This window comes from Bos javanicus, chromosome 21, assembly GCF_032452875.1.
Source record: "Bos javanicus breed banteng chromosome 21, ARS-OSU_banteng_1.0, whole genome shotgun sequence".
Classification (NCBI taxonomy): domain Eukaryota; kingdom Metazoa; phylum Chordata; class Mammalia; order Artiodactyla; family Bovidae; genus Bos; species Bos javanicus.
This window is the reverse complement of record NC_083888.1, coordinates 16,033,346-16,051,268: the sequence shown is the minus strand read 5'-3', so window position 1 is coordinate 16,051,268 and position 17,923 is coordinate 16,033,346. Positions and strand designations below refer to the sequence as shown.

Here is a 17,923-nt window from a genome sequence, read left to right as displayed (position 1 = left end):
CTCAAATGTATGTCTAATTCCTGTTCTTATGAAGGTTCATCAGAGTCCATAGGCCATCTTTCTGAGATGCTGTCAGAGGAGGAATATACAACAGGAAATGACATGTCATTTTCTGCATGCTGTTAATCTTGTGTTCATATATATCTATACTAACAGTAATATATGCCTGACATTTTCCTGAGCATTCCTAGAAATGGATTAGAGCATTAGGAAACCAACAGAAAAGAGCATAGACCCAACTTATAAGGTCTAGGGTTTGCCACTAATTTGGGGTGAGATCTCCGGACTTCATTTCTTCATCTCTGAAATAAGGAAGATAAAACAGATGCTAAGGGTCTTTCTAGACTGATACTGATCAGATGAGTAGGGCAGATATATTCTTCTTCCTTCCATAACCATCAGACCATAAACTGAAATGAGTCATTACATCAATAGCTAAATAAGACAGGGCATTAAATAGAACAAATACAGAAGTAATGATACCATTATTTTACCTATGATAGGTTAATGACAAATGGTTTCCAAGTTTTAGGAGATCAGGTATAGAAACACCTTCTGTGTGTGATTCCAGGTAGACAAAGGTTGCTCTGTGTAACTACTGTTATAATGTGGACAAAACACACTGTTTTCCTTGAGGTTACTGAAACTTCAATTTGATAGAGATTTGAAAAATGTTCCACTACCAGATTATCAACATTTGAAACTTTTAAGAACTCCCAAATTGTTTCAGATTTTGAATAGAAATGCAAAGGTGAAGTCATTACTAACATGTAGCCAACATGTGTAAATAATGCATTAGAAACTTAAAAACGGCTTCAAAAGATCGCTTTTATAGTTGTTCCTTTTACTTGTTTGGGGTTCTCCTTCTGTTTCATTTATGATGCACAATAACAACAGCCAGGAGAGAGGAAGAGTAAGACCTGGGATCTATCTTCCAGTTCTGCATGATCTGGTGAAAACATCAGCATTTAAACTTCAGAATGCCTTTATTTACCTAAACAAAAGTCAAGAGTGTGGTTTAGATTGTGGGCTTTAAAAGTTTTATACTTAAGGAACTCTGAATGATAGAAGGACCATCAAGTTCTCTCAGGCTGCCAGGATTCTGCTGTACATGTAATCAATTACCTAGTAAGTTACCACCTTAGTAATATGAACAAAGTAAAAACAAAACCCATAAAGAAAAACACCAACCAGCAGAGAGCCTGGCCAAGACTAAGCTCCCAGAAGGTTTCTGTCAGATAAACTAAGAACTCAACAAATACTGTGAGAATCTCTAACTCCTATAAGGATTTCCAACTTTCTTGCTGCTAAAAAATACTTTAATTCATTTTAATTCATTTACTATAACTTCTCAGGTATGGTTCTGAAACAGTGATTAATTCACCAATGTTTCTAAAATAAATGCTTCTGACTTTCCCGAAGTGTCAATTTTTCAGAGCATCTAAGAACATGATATAACCAACGTTACTTCCATGATATAATTACAGACAGAAGTGAAGAAATCTGTCATTGAATTTAGCCTACTAAGTACTATTGCAAGTAAAAAGCATATTTCAACGAGACCTTTTTTGTTTTAAGGCATGAAACAACCTGCAGATCTAATACAGTGACATTCCAGGACTGGAGCTGGTAGGCGGACATAGTATTTATAAAAGCGTGTTCCACGGAACACTTGTCTCCTGAGACGTCACACGTTGTCTTGCACTGTGGTTTACCTGGTTAATACATTTTGGAATCACAGCATATTGAACACTACCTTCAAAATTCACAAGATACACATAAGCCTTTGAAACCTGCTTAAAATAGTTTCCTAAATTTATATGGTCGAGAACCAACCCTTCCCCCTGCCCCGCCCCATCCCTCTACCCCATAATTCTCACTGTATTTTTGAGTTTAAGGAACACATTTTGAGGAATGCTGGATATTTGATTCAAGGGTTTCTTTGAGCTTCTATACTTAACGATGACATTATGTTGGATTAACTGAGTAACCAGTGCTGACTGACTGAATAACTGGTCATAATTTTATATTAGTGGTAGAAGAAATACTATTGGAAACTTAGTTTTATTTGTCATGCTAACCTATTTCCAAGCATATTACAAATACTCAACAGCCTTGAGAATTTGTAAAAACTCAAAAGTTGTAGATGGAGTTTCACAACTTCCCTCCTATGACAACTGGTATGGAATGAAAATCTTATGTGCCTATACCAAAGGCATTTTACTTGTGAAAAAGTATTGAACATATAAGATATTCATTTATGCATAAGCCACTTTCCTTTAAGAACAATGCAAAAATGTCACTTTGATGTTGATATTGCTAACTATTAAATCTTAATATTTAAGTATTAAATAAATACTGCTCAAACTTAGGATCAGCAAATGGTGCTGAATTAGGATGCTTAATCATATTTATAATTGCCTGAGACTAATATGGTTTATATGAAATGAAAACAATTTGTTATTTAGCTTTATATAGCATGAAAAACAGCAATCCTGGAATTGTCTAGAAATCTCGTACAACTGAAAAGAGTAATTTTCATGGGGGTCGGGATTCATTTCCTCTCTGAGTTTACTAAAACTAATACTAAACTAGGTTATTATTAAGTAATGATATAATAATATGAAACCTACAGTGTAGTGAAAGGATTGAAAACTAAAAGTTCCAAAGGAACTTCTTCCAACCAATTAATTCATGTGGTTTAATCTCAAAGAAAAGATATTCTTAAAGAAATGGTCTGGGGTAGTTCCCTCGTGGCCTAGAGGTTAGGATTCGAGCTTTCGCTGCCATGGCCCGGGTTCAGTACCCCGCTGGAGAACTGAGATCCCACAAGCCATGCAGCACAGCGCCCCCCCCCCCCCCCCCGGCCAACAAACAAATAAAAAAACTGACAAAGATGGGGGAAAAAAAGGTGAGAAGAAAAAAGTTTGACAGTGACTTTTAAATGTCACAGATGGACATCTAAGTATTTGTCCTATGAGACAAAAGAGGGGAAACAATGACAATGAAATTTACATGACTGAATGGAACGTTTCCAGACGTTAGTACGCAGCGTTACAAAAGGCACCAGGTGGGGTGGGAGCCCCTTATGCCTTTGCAGGTATCTCTGTTCTGGGACGATGTCTCGGGCCCTGGAACTGGGTCACTGGATCAGTCAACATTGGTGGTATACAAGACAAAAACTTTATTTGTTTATCCAAATTCATTTTCAAAGCAAAGCATGAAGGCGAATGATTCAGCAGTGGTGACATGCAAGAGGATAAAAGCTCCCCAGTCTCTTAGTACCAAGCCTACGGCATTTTCAGCGCTGGTCAGGCCCTGGAGAGCAGCCACTGGACCCCAAAGTTGCTTACTTACTATGCAACTCCTCCTCCTCATCACTGGAGTAAGAAGAGCCAAGAGAAAAGAGAGTTTTAGACTTAAGGAGGAGAGGTGAGATGCTGACGGAGAGCGAGATCCGCCGCGCTGGCCGCATCTGCCGCTGGGCTGAGGAACAGGTTAACAGAAGACATTAGCGCCTGCGGATCACACCAGAACAAAGACCATGGTGCCGAGAACCATGCCACTGGCCTGAAGGATGCCAGCGGAGGCTGTCTAGGCCTCTTGGCACCATCTATTCACATTTCCACCTTTCTTTCTCAATATGCAGAATGTAATGCGGCTTAAGAAAATGCACCCAACAAAGACACGTACTTGTTAGATTATGAAAACAGGAAGTGCGCTACTTTTCACAGCCATCATTTACAGCTGGAGTTCCCCCCACCCGCCCCTTCAAGGTAAGGGAACACCTTGCATGGTGGTGTTCCTCGGGATTCCGTATCGGCTCTCTTCCCGCCCACCCCAAACCTCCTCATTCACTGCTGCCTCTTCAAGTACAATCTGCAGGTGATGCAGTGATGACTCACAGCTTTCTATTTTCAAGTCTGGTCTGTCCTTTGAATTCAAGCCTCATTCATCTCACTGCCTACCTGTGGGCAGACATCCCACAGCAGCTCAAACTCAACAAGCACATACATCACCTCAGCCCCTTCCTCCAGACTTGTTCCTCCTCGTTTACTCTTTCCTTTGGTGAGTGGTACCTAACATCTAACTCGTCATATAGGACAGAAACCTGGACACTATCCTTGAATCCTTTTATTGCCTCTCACTCAGATCTTTTAATTCTGTCTTCTAGAATTCTCTGAACATCAACTTCTCTACTGCCACTGGTTTGTACCTGCTTTGGACCAGCATCTGCTCTCATCAGAACTCTGCAAGAGCCTTCTACTCACCTACCAGCCTCTCCTTCCCAACACGGTCTTCAGTGAGGTTTCTCTGCAGTGTCAGAATCACTTGATTTAACAAAAATCACTCCCTTGTCCTCAGACAAGAAGCCCAGAGTCCTCAGTCTAGCTTTCCACCTGCTAACAAACTCAGTGATTTCCTCTTGGTCTTGACTTTGGTATCACTTCTCCCCAGGGCTTCCCTGGTGGCTCAGACAGTAAAGAATCCACCTGCATTGTGGAAGACCTGGGTTCGATCCCTGGGTTGGGAAGATTCCCTGGAGGAGGGCATGGCAACCCACTCCAGTATTCTTGTCTGGAGAATCCCCATGGACAGAGGAGCCTGCTGGGCAGTCCAAAGGGTCGCAAAGAGTCGGATATGACTGAAGCGACTTAGCATGGTACCCAGTTAGGCTTCTCTGACCCCTCAAGTCTGGGGCTTCTGAGCACCCAATGTTTCTTTCAACTGCTGCATATATCATCATCTGCTACACTCAACTGTTCTCATGTCCTTGAGCTGAAGTGTGGGGAGAAAAGAAATCCTAACTGGAAGGTCACGCCTCTCCTTTCACTGTCTCGCCTGGTGCCTGGCAAAGGACAGGTTCTTAACCATTGACTAATATAACAAATGAACAAATGAATTTCCTTTTGTCAGGCTTTCTGTAAGGTCAACATCCTAAATAAAATGAAAGAAAAAACCCTGTACCTACCCAGCACAAAAGACACTCCACACCCCAGACAAATGCTGAGTGATGGCAGACGACAGGGTGTAGCCACAGCTCCTAACAGAGTGCAAAGAACGCCACAAATTCACGTGCGTTGGCTTGATTCCACAGTGGCAGTCCAGTGCAAAAGCAAGATACCACTTTAGTGTGTGTTCTGCGGTGTTCCCAAATGCGAAGCATATATAAGGAATGAAAATAACCTCTCTTAACTACCCAAATCTCAGAGTATCCCTTCTTCTGTCACACGATCATGGATCATAAAGAAAAACCTACTTATAGGAATAAGGAGTATCTTCAACATGTATGGAAAGAATATGTTCTGCTAACACAGGGATTCAGTTTTAAAATGCCCTCAAATTTAATGACCATGAATATATTCCAGCCTCATAGTTTAATCAAAAGGCCAATATCAAAAGTCAATCTAGGGATTTCCCTGGTGGTCCAGCGGTTACGAGTCCGCTTTGCAATGCAGGGACACGGGTTTGACCCCTGGTTGGGGAACTAAGATCCTACCTTCTGAGGCACTTATAAGCCTACACACCACAATGAAAGATCCTGCTTGCTGCCTGAGACCTCACGCAGTCATAAACACATATTTTTTAAAAAGTCAATTTGCTTGACCGAATTTCTGTTCTGATGAATTTGTCAAATATTATCTTCTCCAAATAGAACTACCCTTAGAAAGTAAATGTATTTCAATAAAGTCTCCTCCCACTGTCCAGTTAAGAGAGACTAAGCACAGAAAGCAGAGATAAAATACCCTCATTGCCACCGCTGCCCAGCTGCCGAGAGGCCCACTCTGATCTTTGGTCATGTGGGTCACTTCGTGTTGAAGATCTGGTACATTTTATACATCAAATGCCACAGTTTGGTTCTTAAGACCCACTCAGCTTTCGTTGTCAATTACAAGCGAGCACTACCATCAAAGCATGCCCAGGAACTTGGCCAATTCACCCATCCTGCATGAAGGTCTGAGAACGATCCCAAGGGCAAGTGACACCCGGGGACACCGTTCTCTGTGATAACAAGCCATGTGAAATGAAGGGCAAAATGAAACCTCGGTAGGAAGCCCAGGAGGTTTCACGGTCCAATGGGTATCATTCTCCCCACTGACACGCTTAGCAGTGCATGTGTGTGCATGCTAAGTCGCTTCAGCTGAGCCTGACTTTCCGGCCTGATGGACTGTAGCCCGCCAGGCTCCTCTGTCCATGGGATTCTCAAGAATACTGGAGTGGGCTGCCACGCCCTCCTCCAAGGGATCTGCCCAACCCAGGGGTCGAACCCCAATCAACCCCACAGTTTATTGTCTGTAAGCATCTTCTGGGTGCAAACAGTAACAAGTTTAAAAATACAGACTTGTGAAAGGATTGTCTGTAATAACTGGCTTATTCTGTGTATGCAAACATAAAGTTTATTCTTAAGTTCTAATGACAAACCATCAGAGTCTCCTGGCAAGCTGGAGTCTACACTCAACCCTAGGCTGCGAACACATTTCCTGGAGCAGCTTCTCTGAGGGCAGTGTCCTGCCAGTTTGGGAATAATGCCAAGTCTGTCTGTCTTTCTAATCTGGCCAGTGACCCAGTGACAGTCCAGGCAACAGTTTAGTGGACGTTTGCAGAAAAGCTCAAATGGTAGCAGCTGGGAAAGGCTGTGGGAAAAGTTGCTAACTTCCTTCAAGGGAGAATCTAGAACACAAGTAAAAGCTGGGAAGCAGTGAGAGAATGCTGAGTTTAGGAAGTATTAATATATTGTACTGAGACAAGCAGGTTTGTTTGTAAGACACAGCCAGTTAAAGACAAACGAGAGATCGTATTCCAGTTCTTCACCACTGCTTAGACCCTGGTTAGAGAAAAACAGACCCCTACACTGCTGGATGATGAACACACTCATTCCACAGTGACAACAAATGCTTCCCACAAGCCAGGAAACACGCTAGTGCACATTTAAAATAAATACACATTTAAGCCCTACCCCATTATTAGCCCTGCTGAACAGCTGAAGGACTCGAGGTCACACAGCCACTAAGTATGCTTACCATAAAGCATTAGTTAAAATACCTGAAGTGTTCCACACACTTTAGGCTTTAAAACCACGGGGTAGGTTTTAATTCTGATACTTTCAACAGGGAAGACCATGACCAAAGGTGAATCATGCAGGGTATTTAAGAGATTTAGAGTGAAGATTTGCATGTGTGGCAGAAACCAACCATCAAGCTATCCTGAGGCTTAGAGGCATAGCATGCAAGAAAGAAGTTTTATTAGCCTTCTGTTCAACAGCCAGAATTTTTATATCTGCCAAAAAAATTTATGTTTCCAGAGCAGAATAAAAAAAAAAAAAAGTTGGGAAATTAATTCATTTGTACATGAGGAGGGACTTAAGAGAAATACTGTCATTAAGAGTGGATGAGCCCTCCAATTATAGCCTGTGCTCACTTAGGGAAGTAGTTAGGGCCAGTTCATCATTCAAATCTACATGAAATGTACATTAGAAATCAGAATGAGTGGCCTCCACTTTGATGAAAGGGCTAAACTCTCTCGCTCCAAGCTCTATCCATGACAGCCACCAGCCATGGAGCTCGGAGCTCAGACCCCTCAGGGAGGGATGGGCACTGACCACGGAGCTCAGTCCGCCTTGTGGAGGGAAGGCTACTGGCCACGGAGCTCAGACCCCTCAGGGAGGGATGGGCACTGGCCATGGAGCTCAGACCCCTCAGGGAGGGACGGGCACTGGCCACGGAGCTTGGTCCCCCTGGGAGAGGGACGGCCACTGGCCACGAAGCTCAGTCCCCCTCGGGGAGGGATGGGCACTGGCCACGGAGTTCGGTCCCCCTGGGGGAGGGATGGCCAGCAGCCATGGAGCTCAGTCCCCTAAGGGAGGGATGGGCACTGGCCACAGAGCTCAGACCCCTCAGGGAGGGATGGGCACTGGCCATGGAGCTCAGACCCCTCAGGGAGGGATGGGCACTGGCCATGGAGCTCGGTCCCCCTGGGAGAGGGACGGCCACCGGCCACGGAGCTCAGTCCCCCTCGGGGAGGGACAGCCACCACCATGGAGCTCAGTCCCCCTCGGAGAGCTCAGCTGCCTGGTCCCCACAACAAGATGAGCCAGAGTTCCTGGCGCTCAAGGACTGTGCTCCTGAGGGGGAGCCGCACCATTCAGAGTGTCTGGCTAGCAACTGAAAGCACAGTCAAAACCATTTTGCTTTCTGGAGGAAAAATAAGAGTGTTTGTGTGTCACCGAACACTGGCCACCTTCTGCTGGTTCTGGGGAGCTGTGGCTATAGAGACGCAGGCCCTCCCCCGGCCCTGGGAGGAGGGACACGGGGCTGAACGGCCTCACTGACTGTCGGGTTACCCATTTCTAGTACTCCGAGTTCAAAGCCACTATAAACTGTTCAGTTAGAATGATGTCCCTTCTATACCAGCAGAACCACTGATCCAAAGCCAAGTCAAAAGCAAACCAAACCAAGATCCAAACAAGAACAGGAACTACGACTTCAGTTACAACTCTGTGAGTCTGTATCTATTATCTTCGCAAATAAGTCACTATTAGGCACCTTTATTCCAACAGGCCAGGTTGATACTTGAACTACTAATCATATTAAAATGAAAATGAAGTTAATACAATCATCCATTTATGCCTTAACGACATTGTGGACATTAAAAAGATGAGGCCTCTAGTAAGTCATGAATTGAGACAGAACATTCCTTTAAGAGGCCTCTAGTAAGTCATGAATTGAGACAGAACATCCCATTTAAGATGAGTTCTATATCAGGAGATGGTGAAGAAACAGCAGGAGGGTTTTATATCCTTTATTTCAGGTTCCTGAATACATGATCTCTCAGCAAAGAATATAATACACCACACTCTCTCTGATGAGAATTTTAATCTTCGTATCAAGATTCAACACTGCAACTACTCATGAAAAAAAAAAAATCTATTTTGAAAATAAAAAAAAAGTGGGGCTTCCCAAAGACACCTGTCTGTGGCAAACATCTGGATCCAATTCAAGTATATTTTTGAGTATCTCTGACTTGCAAATGCTCTGGGCCTGTGGATGCCAGACGTCTCTACGTGACTTTCACAGCTCATCGATCTTGAATCTGTATACAGTTTCAGTAATCACTTTTGGCTGTAGTCCTTTTGGTATTTGCTTAACTAAAAACATATCTCAGTCTCTCTCTGTCCTTCATAAGCTTGACATTTTTGAAAAGCTCAGGGAATTCGTATTGGATAATGTTTGGGTATCTGTATTATGGTAATACAAGACAGTGTCTTTGACATAAGAGCATTACATGTGTAACTTACTTTCCTGTGTTTCAGAAAAATCTTTAAGGAAAGTGATAAAGCCAGGGAAGGGAGCAAGATGGATAAAACAAGTGTTAAAATAACACTTTGGAGGCTCCAGGTGAAGACTATGTGGCGAGTGTTAGTGCTGTTTTTGCAACTATTTTAAAAACCAGAAATTATTTCAAAATAGAGTTTTAAAAAATAATGTTTGTCAGGTTTAGGCCCAGAATACAATGAATTTAATGTGTTAAGGAGATTTTTATGTAGTAAAAGGAGGAAGGTCTCCAAACTGAATTCTGTGTCACCTTTTCTGTAAATGATCAGTCATTCATCCAGGGGAAGAGTCAGGCAAATGCTGTAAGGCAATGTCACAGGGTCTTAAAGCAAAAAAAATAAATGAAAGGGAAAATGTTCTGAATATATTCAATGAAAAAAGTAGCATACTCACTGTCCAACCCAGGATGGCTGATTGTCATTAATGAGACGGATTTTGTCAGTGGAGAAGAAACGGCTGATGTACAGTAATTAAATCCCTGTTGTTTAGATCTGTGACATGTCTGTGAAGGAAATAAAGGTAAAACAGTTCTCAGTTCATGCTCTTATATTTCTAGGTTAGTACAAAACTTGACATTCCGACTCAGCAGAAGGAAATAAGGCAGTACAGAGGAAAAGACCACAAGCTTTGTAGGCCACAAAATAGCTGCTCAACTTCAGAGAAGCAATCCAGCTCTTCTGAGCCTCAATGTTCTTATCTGTAAAATGGGAACAGTTAGAGTATCTACCGCTTATGGTCATTTTGTATCCCTTCTAAGAGGGACATCTAAGGATGTCTCAAACTTCGTAAAGCACTTAATACACGTCTACTGAATGCACAATCAGATAAAAATAACTTCACTGGAAATATCAGACTATGTATAGTGCTTGCCCTTTCAAAATTTAAGTATCATGTACACATATAGTAGGATACCAGTAATATCATTCTGATGTTAAAAAATTAGAAACAGAGATACAAATAGAAAAGGTTTTAAGATAACAAGCAAAGTAGGCTCTGCATCTGGATAGAAACCTAAATTGTTTTCACTTCCTCTTCTGAGAATAAACTGCTTATATGCGAACATGTGGGTAACTGCAATCCCTCAGTAAATTCACAGCCACTTCAGTGTGTAATCAGACCCACTGCAGAAAATTCTGCAACAAAACCCGTTTCCGGTGATGGTGGGACTACTCTTGTTTTGCTTGGAGAGAGGCCAACCTGATTGCTAACTAACTTTAATTATCATCCCTTCCCTTCCTAGCAGTCTGAAATCTGTATGTGCTAAAAGGGAAGCAATGAAAATTCGTTACTAGGGTGAACTTGACTCAGTTACACCAAAGACTTCTCATTATTTAGAGCTTGTTCCATGGGTAACCATGGAGTCTGAGGCAAACAGTTGCTATGTTTCAAATACAACTGTGAGGTCTGAAAAATGACGTCAGTTGAAAGGCAGAGATCTTCAGCAGGAAGCTGGCTGCTGGCGACTTGTGCACATCAGGCATACAAGCGGCTCAAGTATCTACTCTGAGGTTGCACACGAGATGGAAGACTCTGGTGAGCAGAGCCCTGCGCAGCTGGGCACACCAGGGGCTACAGGGTCGACACTTCATCTCGACAGACTCAGAAAGGCCACTTACACGGACACCACTCACTGGAGAGAGGCCATCACTCAGACTCCAGGAACGTCAGCTCAGGAGAAGGTCATCACATAAACATCAGTAGGAAAACGGAAATGCTCTCATTTCCTCATCAAATGTCATCTACTTCAAAGTAACAGGGAGGCTAAAAGCCTGCCATTCTGAGTCTAATACTGTTCAGCTAAGAGCCAGTTATGGGGCCTCAGGCAAGTCACTTAATATGGGCTTGACTTGCTCACACACAAAGGCTTAATTTTAAGCAGAATGTGAGGGGATTTACTGGCTCTAAGTAAACTCAAGTTTTGGTATTTTACCTGGTCCTACAAGTGATTTCCAAAGGACTCTCTACATATAAAATGCAACATGTTCTCAGACGTACTTGTCAGAGATGCTCTCTGTAGTCACCAAATTTATTGTTTCCTACTTTTCCCCTCTTTTCCTGTTACCACTGGGTTGAATAAATAGACACCATCTACTTCAATAACTATATTCTCCATATTCTTGTTATTTTTAACTTCCAAGAAGCCATGAAGAGGGGACAAAGGAGGCAAAATTCCTTTAGGCCTTCGATTTTATTTCCTTTGGGCCTTCACATGACCATAAGTGATATATTCATCACCAAATCGCCTGGTGCTAGATTCAAAATATTTGGTCACTTCATTGCTATGTAGCAGGATGTAGTAAAAAAAAAACTAGATTTCTACACAAAACCTTAGTCACTGATTCGAAGAACAGGTTGTTTAAATTTTTGTTTGTTTAGTTTGAAACGATGCCTTACACTTCTACCTAAAATGAAAGCTACCTACTCAGAGACTGGCGTTTTAACTTTTTTGTTTAATTAGAAAAAATTTCACTTGAAAGTGTATCCCAGAATACTCTCAGAAGTACACCCAGGTGTTAGTTTTAAAATTAATATCTTAATTTTAAAAGTTTGCTTTGCTGAAATATTTAAATCTATGCAGATTAATGGTATTCTTTAATTAGCGTTGGGCTTCCCTGATAGCTCAGTTGGTAAAAAATCTGCCTGCAATGCAGGAGACCCCAGTTCAATTCCTCAGTCGGGAAGATGTGCTGCAGGAAGGGATAGGCTACCCACTCCAGTATTCTTGGGCTTCCCTTGTGGTTTAGCTGGTGAAGAATCCACCTGCCACGCAGGAGATCTGGGTTTGATCCCTGGGTTGGGAAGATCCCCTGGAGAAGGGAAAGGCTACCCACTCTAGCATTCTAGCCTGCAGAATTCCATGGACTGTATAGTCCACAGGATCGCAGAGAGTCAGACATGACTGAGCGACTTTCACTTAAGTGCTAAAAACTGCTGTTTGCAACACTGAGTATATGTGTAATTATAGCTACTAACCTTATGTGAACATAAGTCTTGCCTTCTTTGTTCCTAACATGAGGATGTATTTAGGGAAACGAAACCAATCTTTTCCCCCCAAATTAGCAACATACACCTCTTTCAGCCTTACCTGCTGATTAAACATTCTATGTTCCCTCTGGCCTGATTCAAGATCCTCTTCTGAAAGTGACACCAGAGAGTCACCCCTTTCCTGGCCACTGAAAGGGTGCCTGAGTTCTCTGGTGTTTGATGAGTTTCCTTCTAGAGATGAGGACGGCTTGTTTCCAATACCAGCTCCTCCTGTCAAGCCTTCTAGACTGAAACTGAACACAAGACACAAGAGTTAATTCGTTCTGAGACTCAGAAAGCAAGGAGGATACAAAGCCCCTGCATTTGCGTCTCCCTTGCTTGTAACTTTCTGTCACCCGGCAAAGCTGTCTGCAAGGCCTGGCCAAATGGGTGCCCCCTGCCCTTCCCCCTAAATACTGGTTGGCTGAGAAATATACTGCACTTGGTTTGTTTGTTTGTTTAAAAAAACCTCATTCAATTTACTCAAATGTTGAAGTACTTCAAGTCATCTTCTCGGACATTTTTCAATATACCATAGGGATAAACTGTATTATCTATAGATCTTTTATTTATGTGGGTTTTTTTTACCCTTGATATGATGTGATCAATTTTTGCCAGACTCTGAAGCCTGCCAATGCCAAATAATTAAATGGCACAGAGAAAATATGAACATTAAGTGACTTTCTGGAGGAAAATAGGGAAGATCCAGACTTGCCTTTGCAGCCGTCAAACGGACCTTTGTAACTTCACATTTGACTACAATCCAGGTGACATTTGTAACTTCACCTTCCACGACAGTCTAGGTGACCTTTATAGCTTCACAGGCATGCGTCCACCCCAGAAACCCCATGTCACAGGCGCGTTACCATCTGTGCACACCTGCCCCAACAAGCACCGCTCTGGCAGGTTCCTGAGAGTCGCTAGTTGCAGAAGGCACACGGGACACCACCGTAAAGGGCAGAAGCTGAAAAGGCACTGTGTCTAAGAGAGGTTTGTATCTTTCTCCTTGATACTGACAGGGTGGGGGGGGAAGCAAACTTAAGGTTTGAGATGGAAAATGGGATCCCTGGAATGAAGACTGTGGTCTGCAGAGTGAAAAGCATTTTTTGTGAGGCTATGGAGAAAGGTTGGCCAGCTTTCACCCTTGGGGATGCTAGCCAGAATAAATCATGTGTGTGCCTACTGGCTCTCAGAATGCAGGGGGAGAGCACCATGCCCTCAGTTACAAGCATGTGGAGTTGTGTTGGAAGGCATAATGAAGCTCTTTCGTTACCTCTGCTCAAAGTGAACTGCTGTATGCCATCTAGAAGGGTTTCTATCTGCCCTTTTTCCTATGAATCACTTATTATGAACTGAAACCATATGCCTCTATAAATTAAACAATGGATTTTATTCTGATTTCAATATGATGATAGAAATCATGACTAACTCCAAGTAAATGTCTCTGTAAAACTCATTTTCAACAGCAAGGGTAAGAAGACAGACTAATTGAAGAAGAAATTTAGTTTTCTGTTATGAATTATTTCTAAAGCCTGAGAAAGCCAGATCCCACGCTTATACCACAACATTTAATCCTGTAAGTGATTAAATCTGGCTGCTTAGTTAAGAGAAGAATATGTAATGATGAGCAATCTGTGAGCTTAGAATCTAAAGAGATGACTGGATTTGGAAGCGTAATTAAGAAATGAGTGCATCTTAGTAGCTGCCTTGTTTCTGTTATTGTTTTCCTCAGGATGTGCTAATTCCTAGGAGCTGGGAATTGGGATGGATGAAAACAAAGACAGAAGTGATCTACCACAGCATGGAGACAAGCCTGTGCAGAAAACACCCGAATCTATAGCCACTTGAGACAAGCAGAATGCATCGGGGAACACCATCCAGCTCCGAGGCTGCACCCCTTGGACTGGACAGGATGCCCACAGCAGAGGCAACACAACACCGCGCTCACAAAGAAAGCAGGCCGCCACATGCATTCCAGCCACACAGCCAGTCCAAAGGCGGAAGCTCGAGTGCTGTGTTCTACAATTCCCCCTTTGGTGGCTGGACATACAACAATACCATACCTTCTGTAATTAAAATCAGCACTCAGGGCAGCAGAGTATTGCACACCAGAGGGACACCAGCTCATACTGGGGATGACATCAAAGGCAGAAACAGAAATGGAAGAGGAAACAGGGATGGGATTATTGGGTTTAAAAAGAAGGGACACAGTTAGAGACAGATGGATTTTCTGATCATCAAAAAATTAGGAATGTAACACTGATTTAGAATTTAGAAAATGGTTAGAACAAAAAACACAGTTCTTCTATTGATGTCCATCTACATAATGTGTTAGAAATGACTACGTGAACTCTTTACAGGTTAACAAGCTCAGTGTTGGAAACCCCAGAATTCCTACTAGCAAATCCTGAACAGAGTACCCACACTCCCTGTGGCGTCCCATGCTGTGGGCATGCTCACAGCAGTGTTTCAACCCCACTACTGGGGACACGCTCTCTATACTGCCCACCACTCCTCCACCCATTTAGGCTTGGATGCTAAAGCATGTAACAACAACAACAAAAAATCCACTTGATCATCTCCTGACCACAGCATCTCTAATCCTTCATTAAAAGGAATGATGACAAATTGCACTGGGGTAGGCTCACTGAGTCAGGTTTTTTTTTCTCCCGTGTTTCCATTAAGGATGAATCTAAGCCAGAAAATTCATATATCTTTCATAATGATACCCAACATCATCATCCACCTTCAAACCCTATTCACCAGGCTTGGATGCTAAAGATAAAGCATATAACAATGGTCCCATTTCCCTGTATTTTAATGATAATGAAGGGATGACTTTCCTTGAAAGGGAATTTTATAGTATTGACCAAAGGGTCCCATAATTTTAGGTATGTATCTATTTTCCCACAAGATTAAAAAAAAAAAAATCCATTTGGTCATCTATTTCCTTGACTATCTTAGCAGTTATATTTATTCTCATGCAGTAGGAACAGAAAATCTGGGGTTGGAAATGATAAGGGAACATAAGCAGACAAAAAATAACCAACTCAGAGTATCAGGTACTCTGTAAAAGGAGCTGCATCCATAGGTCAGGATTTTTGATTAATAAAAGCTATCATTAAAAAAAAAATACACTGCTACTATTTCGGCCTTAAAGTTCTAAGTGACATGCTTTTGTTTTCGGAAGGGAGATAACAATAAAACTAATCTGCTCCCTGAACCTTCAATGGGAAGAACTGCAGACACCAAAAAAAACAAACAACAAACAAAAAGAAAGCTAAAAAAAAAAACACAAACAAACAAAAAACCTAGAAAATAAAAACCACCTTGTCTTGAATACATACAGCTGATAACTTTGTGCTGACAAGTGGTAGGTTTTGATAGAAAAAAAAAAAAAAAGGAAAATGACGGAAGAATAAATATGAGCTAACCCTATGGATCTTCTAAAAGTAAATCTTTAAAATAATACCATTAAAATAAATTAAAAGGTAAAACATTTAAAATCAGATTATATTAATAGTACAAAGCTCAAAAGTACAAAAGCAGAGAGTGGAAGTACACAGCTGAGACATGTCTCTACAAGTCTGCTAAGCAAGACCAGACTGACTTAGGGAAGCAAGCCCTGATACAGTTTACAAACACACATGAGATTCACAAGTCTGTTCTTTGAAAAGTATTAACTTAATTTTATACCGCTAAGCTGTTACTAAAAAGGCATATTATATCTACATGGCTAATTTACTAAAAACAGAACGTGTAAAAAATTAGAAAGTGAATATACATGCCAATTTATCATTCATTAAAAATTAAACAACGTGTTTCTATGGATTTTAAACATCCCTTTACTCTCAGAAAATGATAATGATGTGAGAGAGTGGGATGAAATTTAGGATAAAGAAGATGAACAATAGGGAGACAGAAGGAGCGTCAGAAAAACCTAAGGATCCAGGGAGGAAGCTGCAGATAGCCCTAGGGTCACAGAAACTCCTTTCACAACAGGAAGAGTATTTTTCAGAGCATCCTAATTTCAATTCCTCAGCTGGGGGAGTAACATTTCATGGTTCTTTAGCTTTGAGATTTAGATAGTTCCAGATTAAAAAAAAGTATCCTGATGCCCTACCTTTTAATACTTGCTGAGATTTTCCCATTTTAGTAGCTAAGGCTTAACACAAAACTTAAAATCGTAACTCCTATTCTTCATACAGAAATACGACAAAAGATGAAACCGTCACTGAAGTGGCTATGCCAGCTGTGACTCCATGGTAACTTGGGCTGCATCCAGCAACGGGTCATCTTCCAGGGTTATCCAGGGCATGTTTTTAGTAAGTCCATATTGAAGAGTTTAAAGAAGAGTCAGCCAAATAAATTTCTAAAGGTTTTAGATACTTCTACTGAAAAAGGCCTTTAATAACTTGTTCTCCTGGAGACAAACGTAACCAGGCTTATGATTATCTGAGATTCGTGACTACACTGTGCTTGAGCTCAACTGTGTGCCTAAAATCTGAAACTAAAGGAAACACCCACTTAAAAAGACCAGGTAGGCCACAAAGATCATTATCCGCCCACTTCCTAAAAAGACAGCCTCAGCTAATAATTTAAAATCTCTCTTTACAAGTATCTCCTAATATGAGACACTAACCATAATCAAACCATCGTTTTCAGATTTCTAAATTTTTTTCCAAAAATTGGAAAAGGCACAAATGACTCCTGTACAGGAAATGTACTGATAAAAACTCAGCATTTGAAAAAATTAAAGTAAATCAGTACTTTTCGACTAAAAGTGACTTTTCAGCTGATAAATCACTGTAATTTTTAGCTTCAAAATTTTATGTGACCAAAAACCAGTATGCGATTGAAAGACTGAGAGGAGCCCTGAGAAATCAGGACCACATCAACAGTGGACGGGAGACTCCCAAGTGGCTGAGGAAGAAAGGCTTTCATCACGTTATTGAAGAATGTGCTGAAAATAGTTTAGGGCTTGATACATGAGCACATGTCTATTTTCAGTTCCCCCTTTTCTTGGGAAAGAAAGAATAAGTACTCCCCGGGGTCCATTACCTATGCACAACAGACACTTCTTAGACTCCTCCTTAGGTAAAGTTGGGGAGACACTATTATTAAAGTGATCTGAACACCAAAAAAAACAAGATGGAAAAAATATTTTTTAACTTTTTTTTTTTAAATAAAAGTAGAACATGAAAAAACTTCAAATTCGAGAAACCGTTTCATATAGGATGGACGTTAGCAATTAATAAGTACCTGTATTTTATTTGTCTAAAGCAGACAAGACTTATTTAAAATTAGACTGTTAAATCGTGGATGAAGCAGAATGAGATGCTTGTTAGTAAAATAAGCTCAGAGGCAAACAGTTAGTCCATCAAGTTAGTGAGCTCTGTACCTTCTCCTATGAATGGGAGGCCTCCTGACAACATCCCCAAGAACTCGCATTGAACTGAAAATGAATGGTGGAAGAGGTCAGTGTCCAGGTCAAACAAATGGATACAAATGCGTGAAACACACAAACATCACACTAGGAAGAGACAATCACCAAAGAGAAATGGTTT

The 17,923-nt window shown here is 41.5% G+C and overlaps 1 protein-coding gene across 17 annotated transcripts in view; it reads right to left on the bottom strand.

Moving 5' to 3' along the window:
* Window positions 1-17,923, bottom strand: part of AKAP13 (A-kinase anchoring protein 13) — a 324,322-nt gene that overhangs the window by 60,502 nt on the left and 245,897 nt on the right. For 13 of the 17 annotated variants that reach the window (XM_061394329.1, XM_061394319.1, XM_061394321.1 and 10 more), the window contains 4 exons: window positions 17,758-17,811; window positions 14,420-14,485; window positions 12,418-12,610; window positions 9,726-9,834 (listed from right to left, as the gene is read on the bottom strand). In XM_061394329.1, the coding sequence (XP_061250313.1) occupies window positions 9,726-9,834; window positions 12,418-12,610; window positions 14,420-14,485; window positions 17,758-17,811 (422 nt within the window). The remainder of the gene's footprint in view (window positions 1-9,725; window positions 9,835-12,417; window positions 12,611-14,419; window positions 14,486-17,757; window positions 17,812-17,923) is intronic. The other 4 variants (XM_061394324.1, XM_061394325.1, XM_061394326.1 and 1 more) reach the window with 2 other exon arrangements.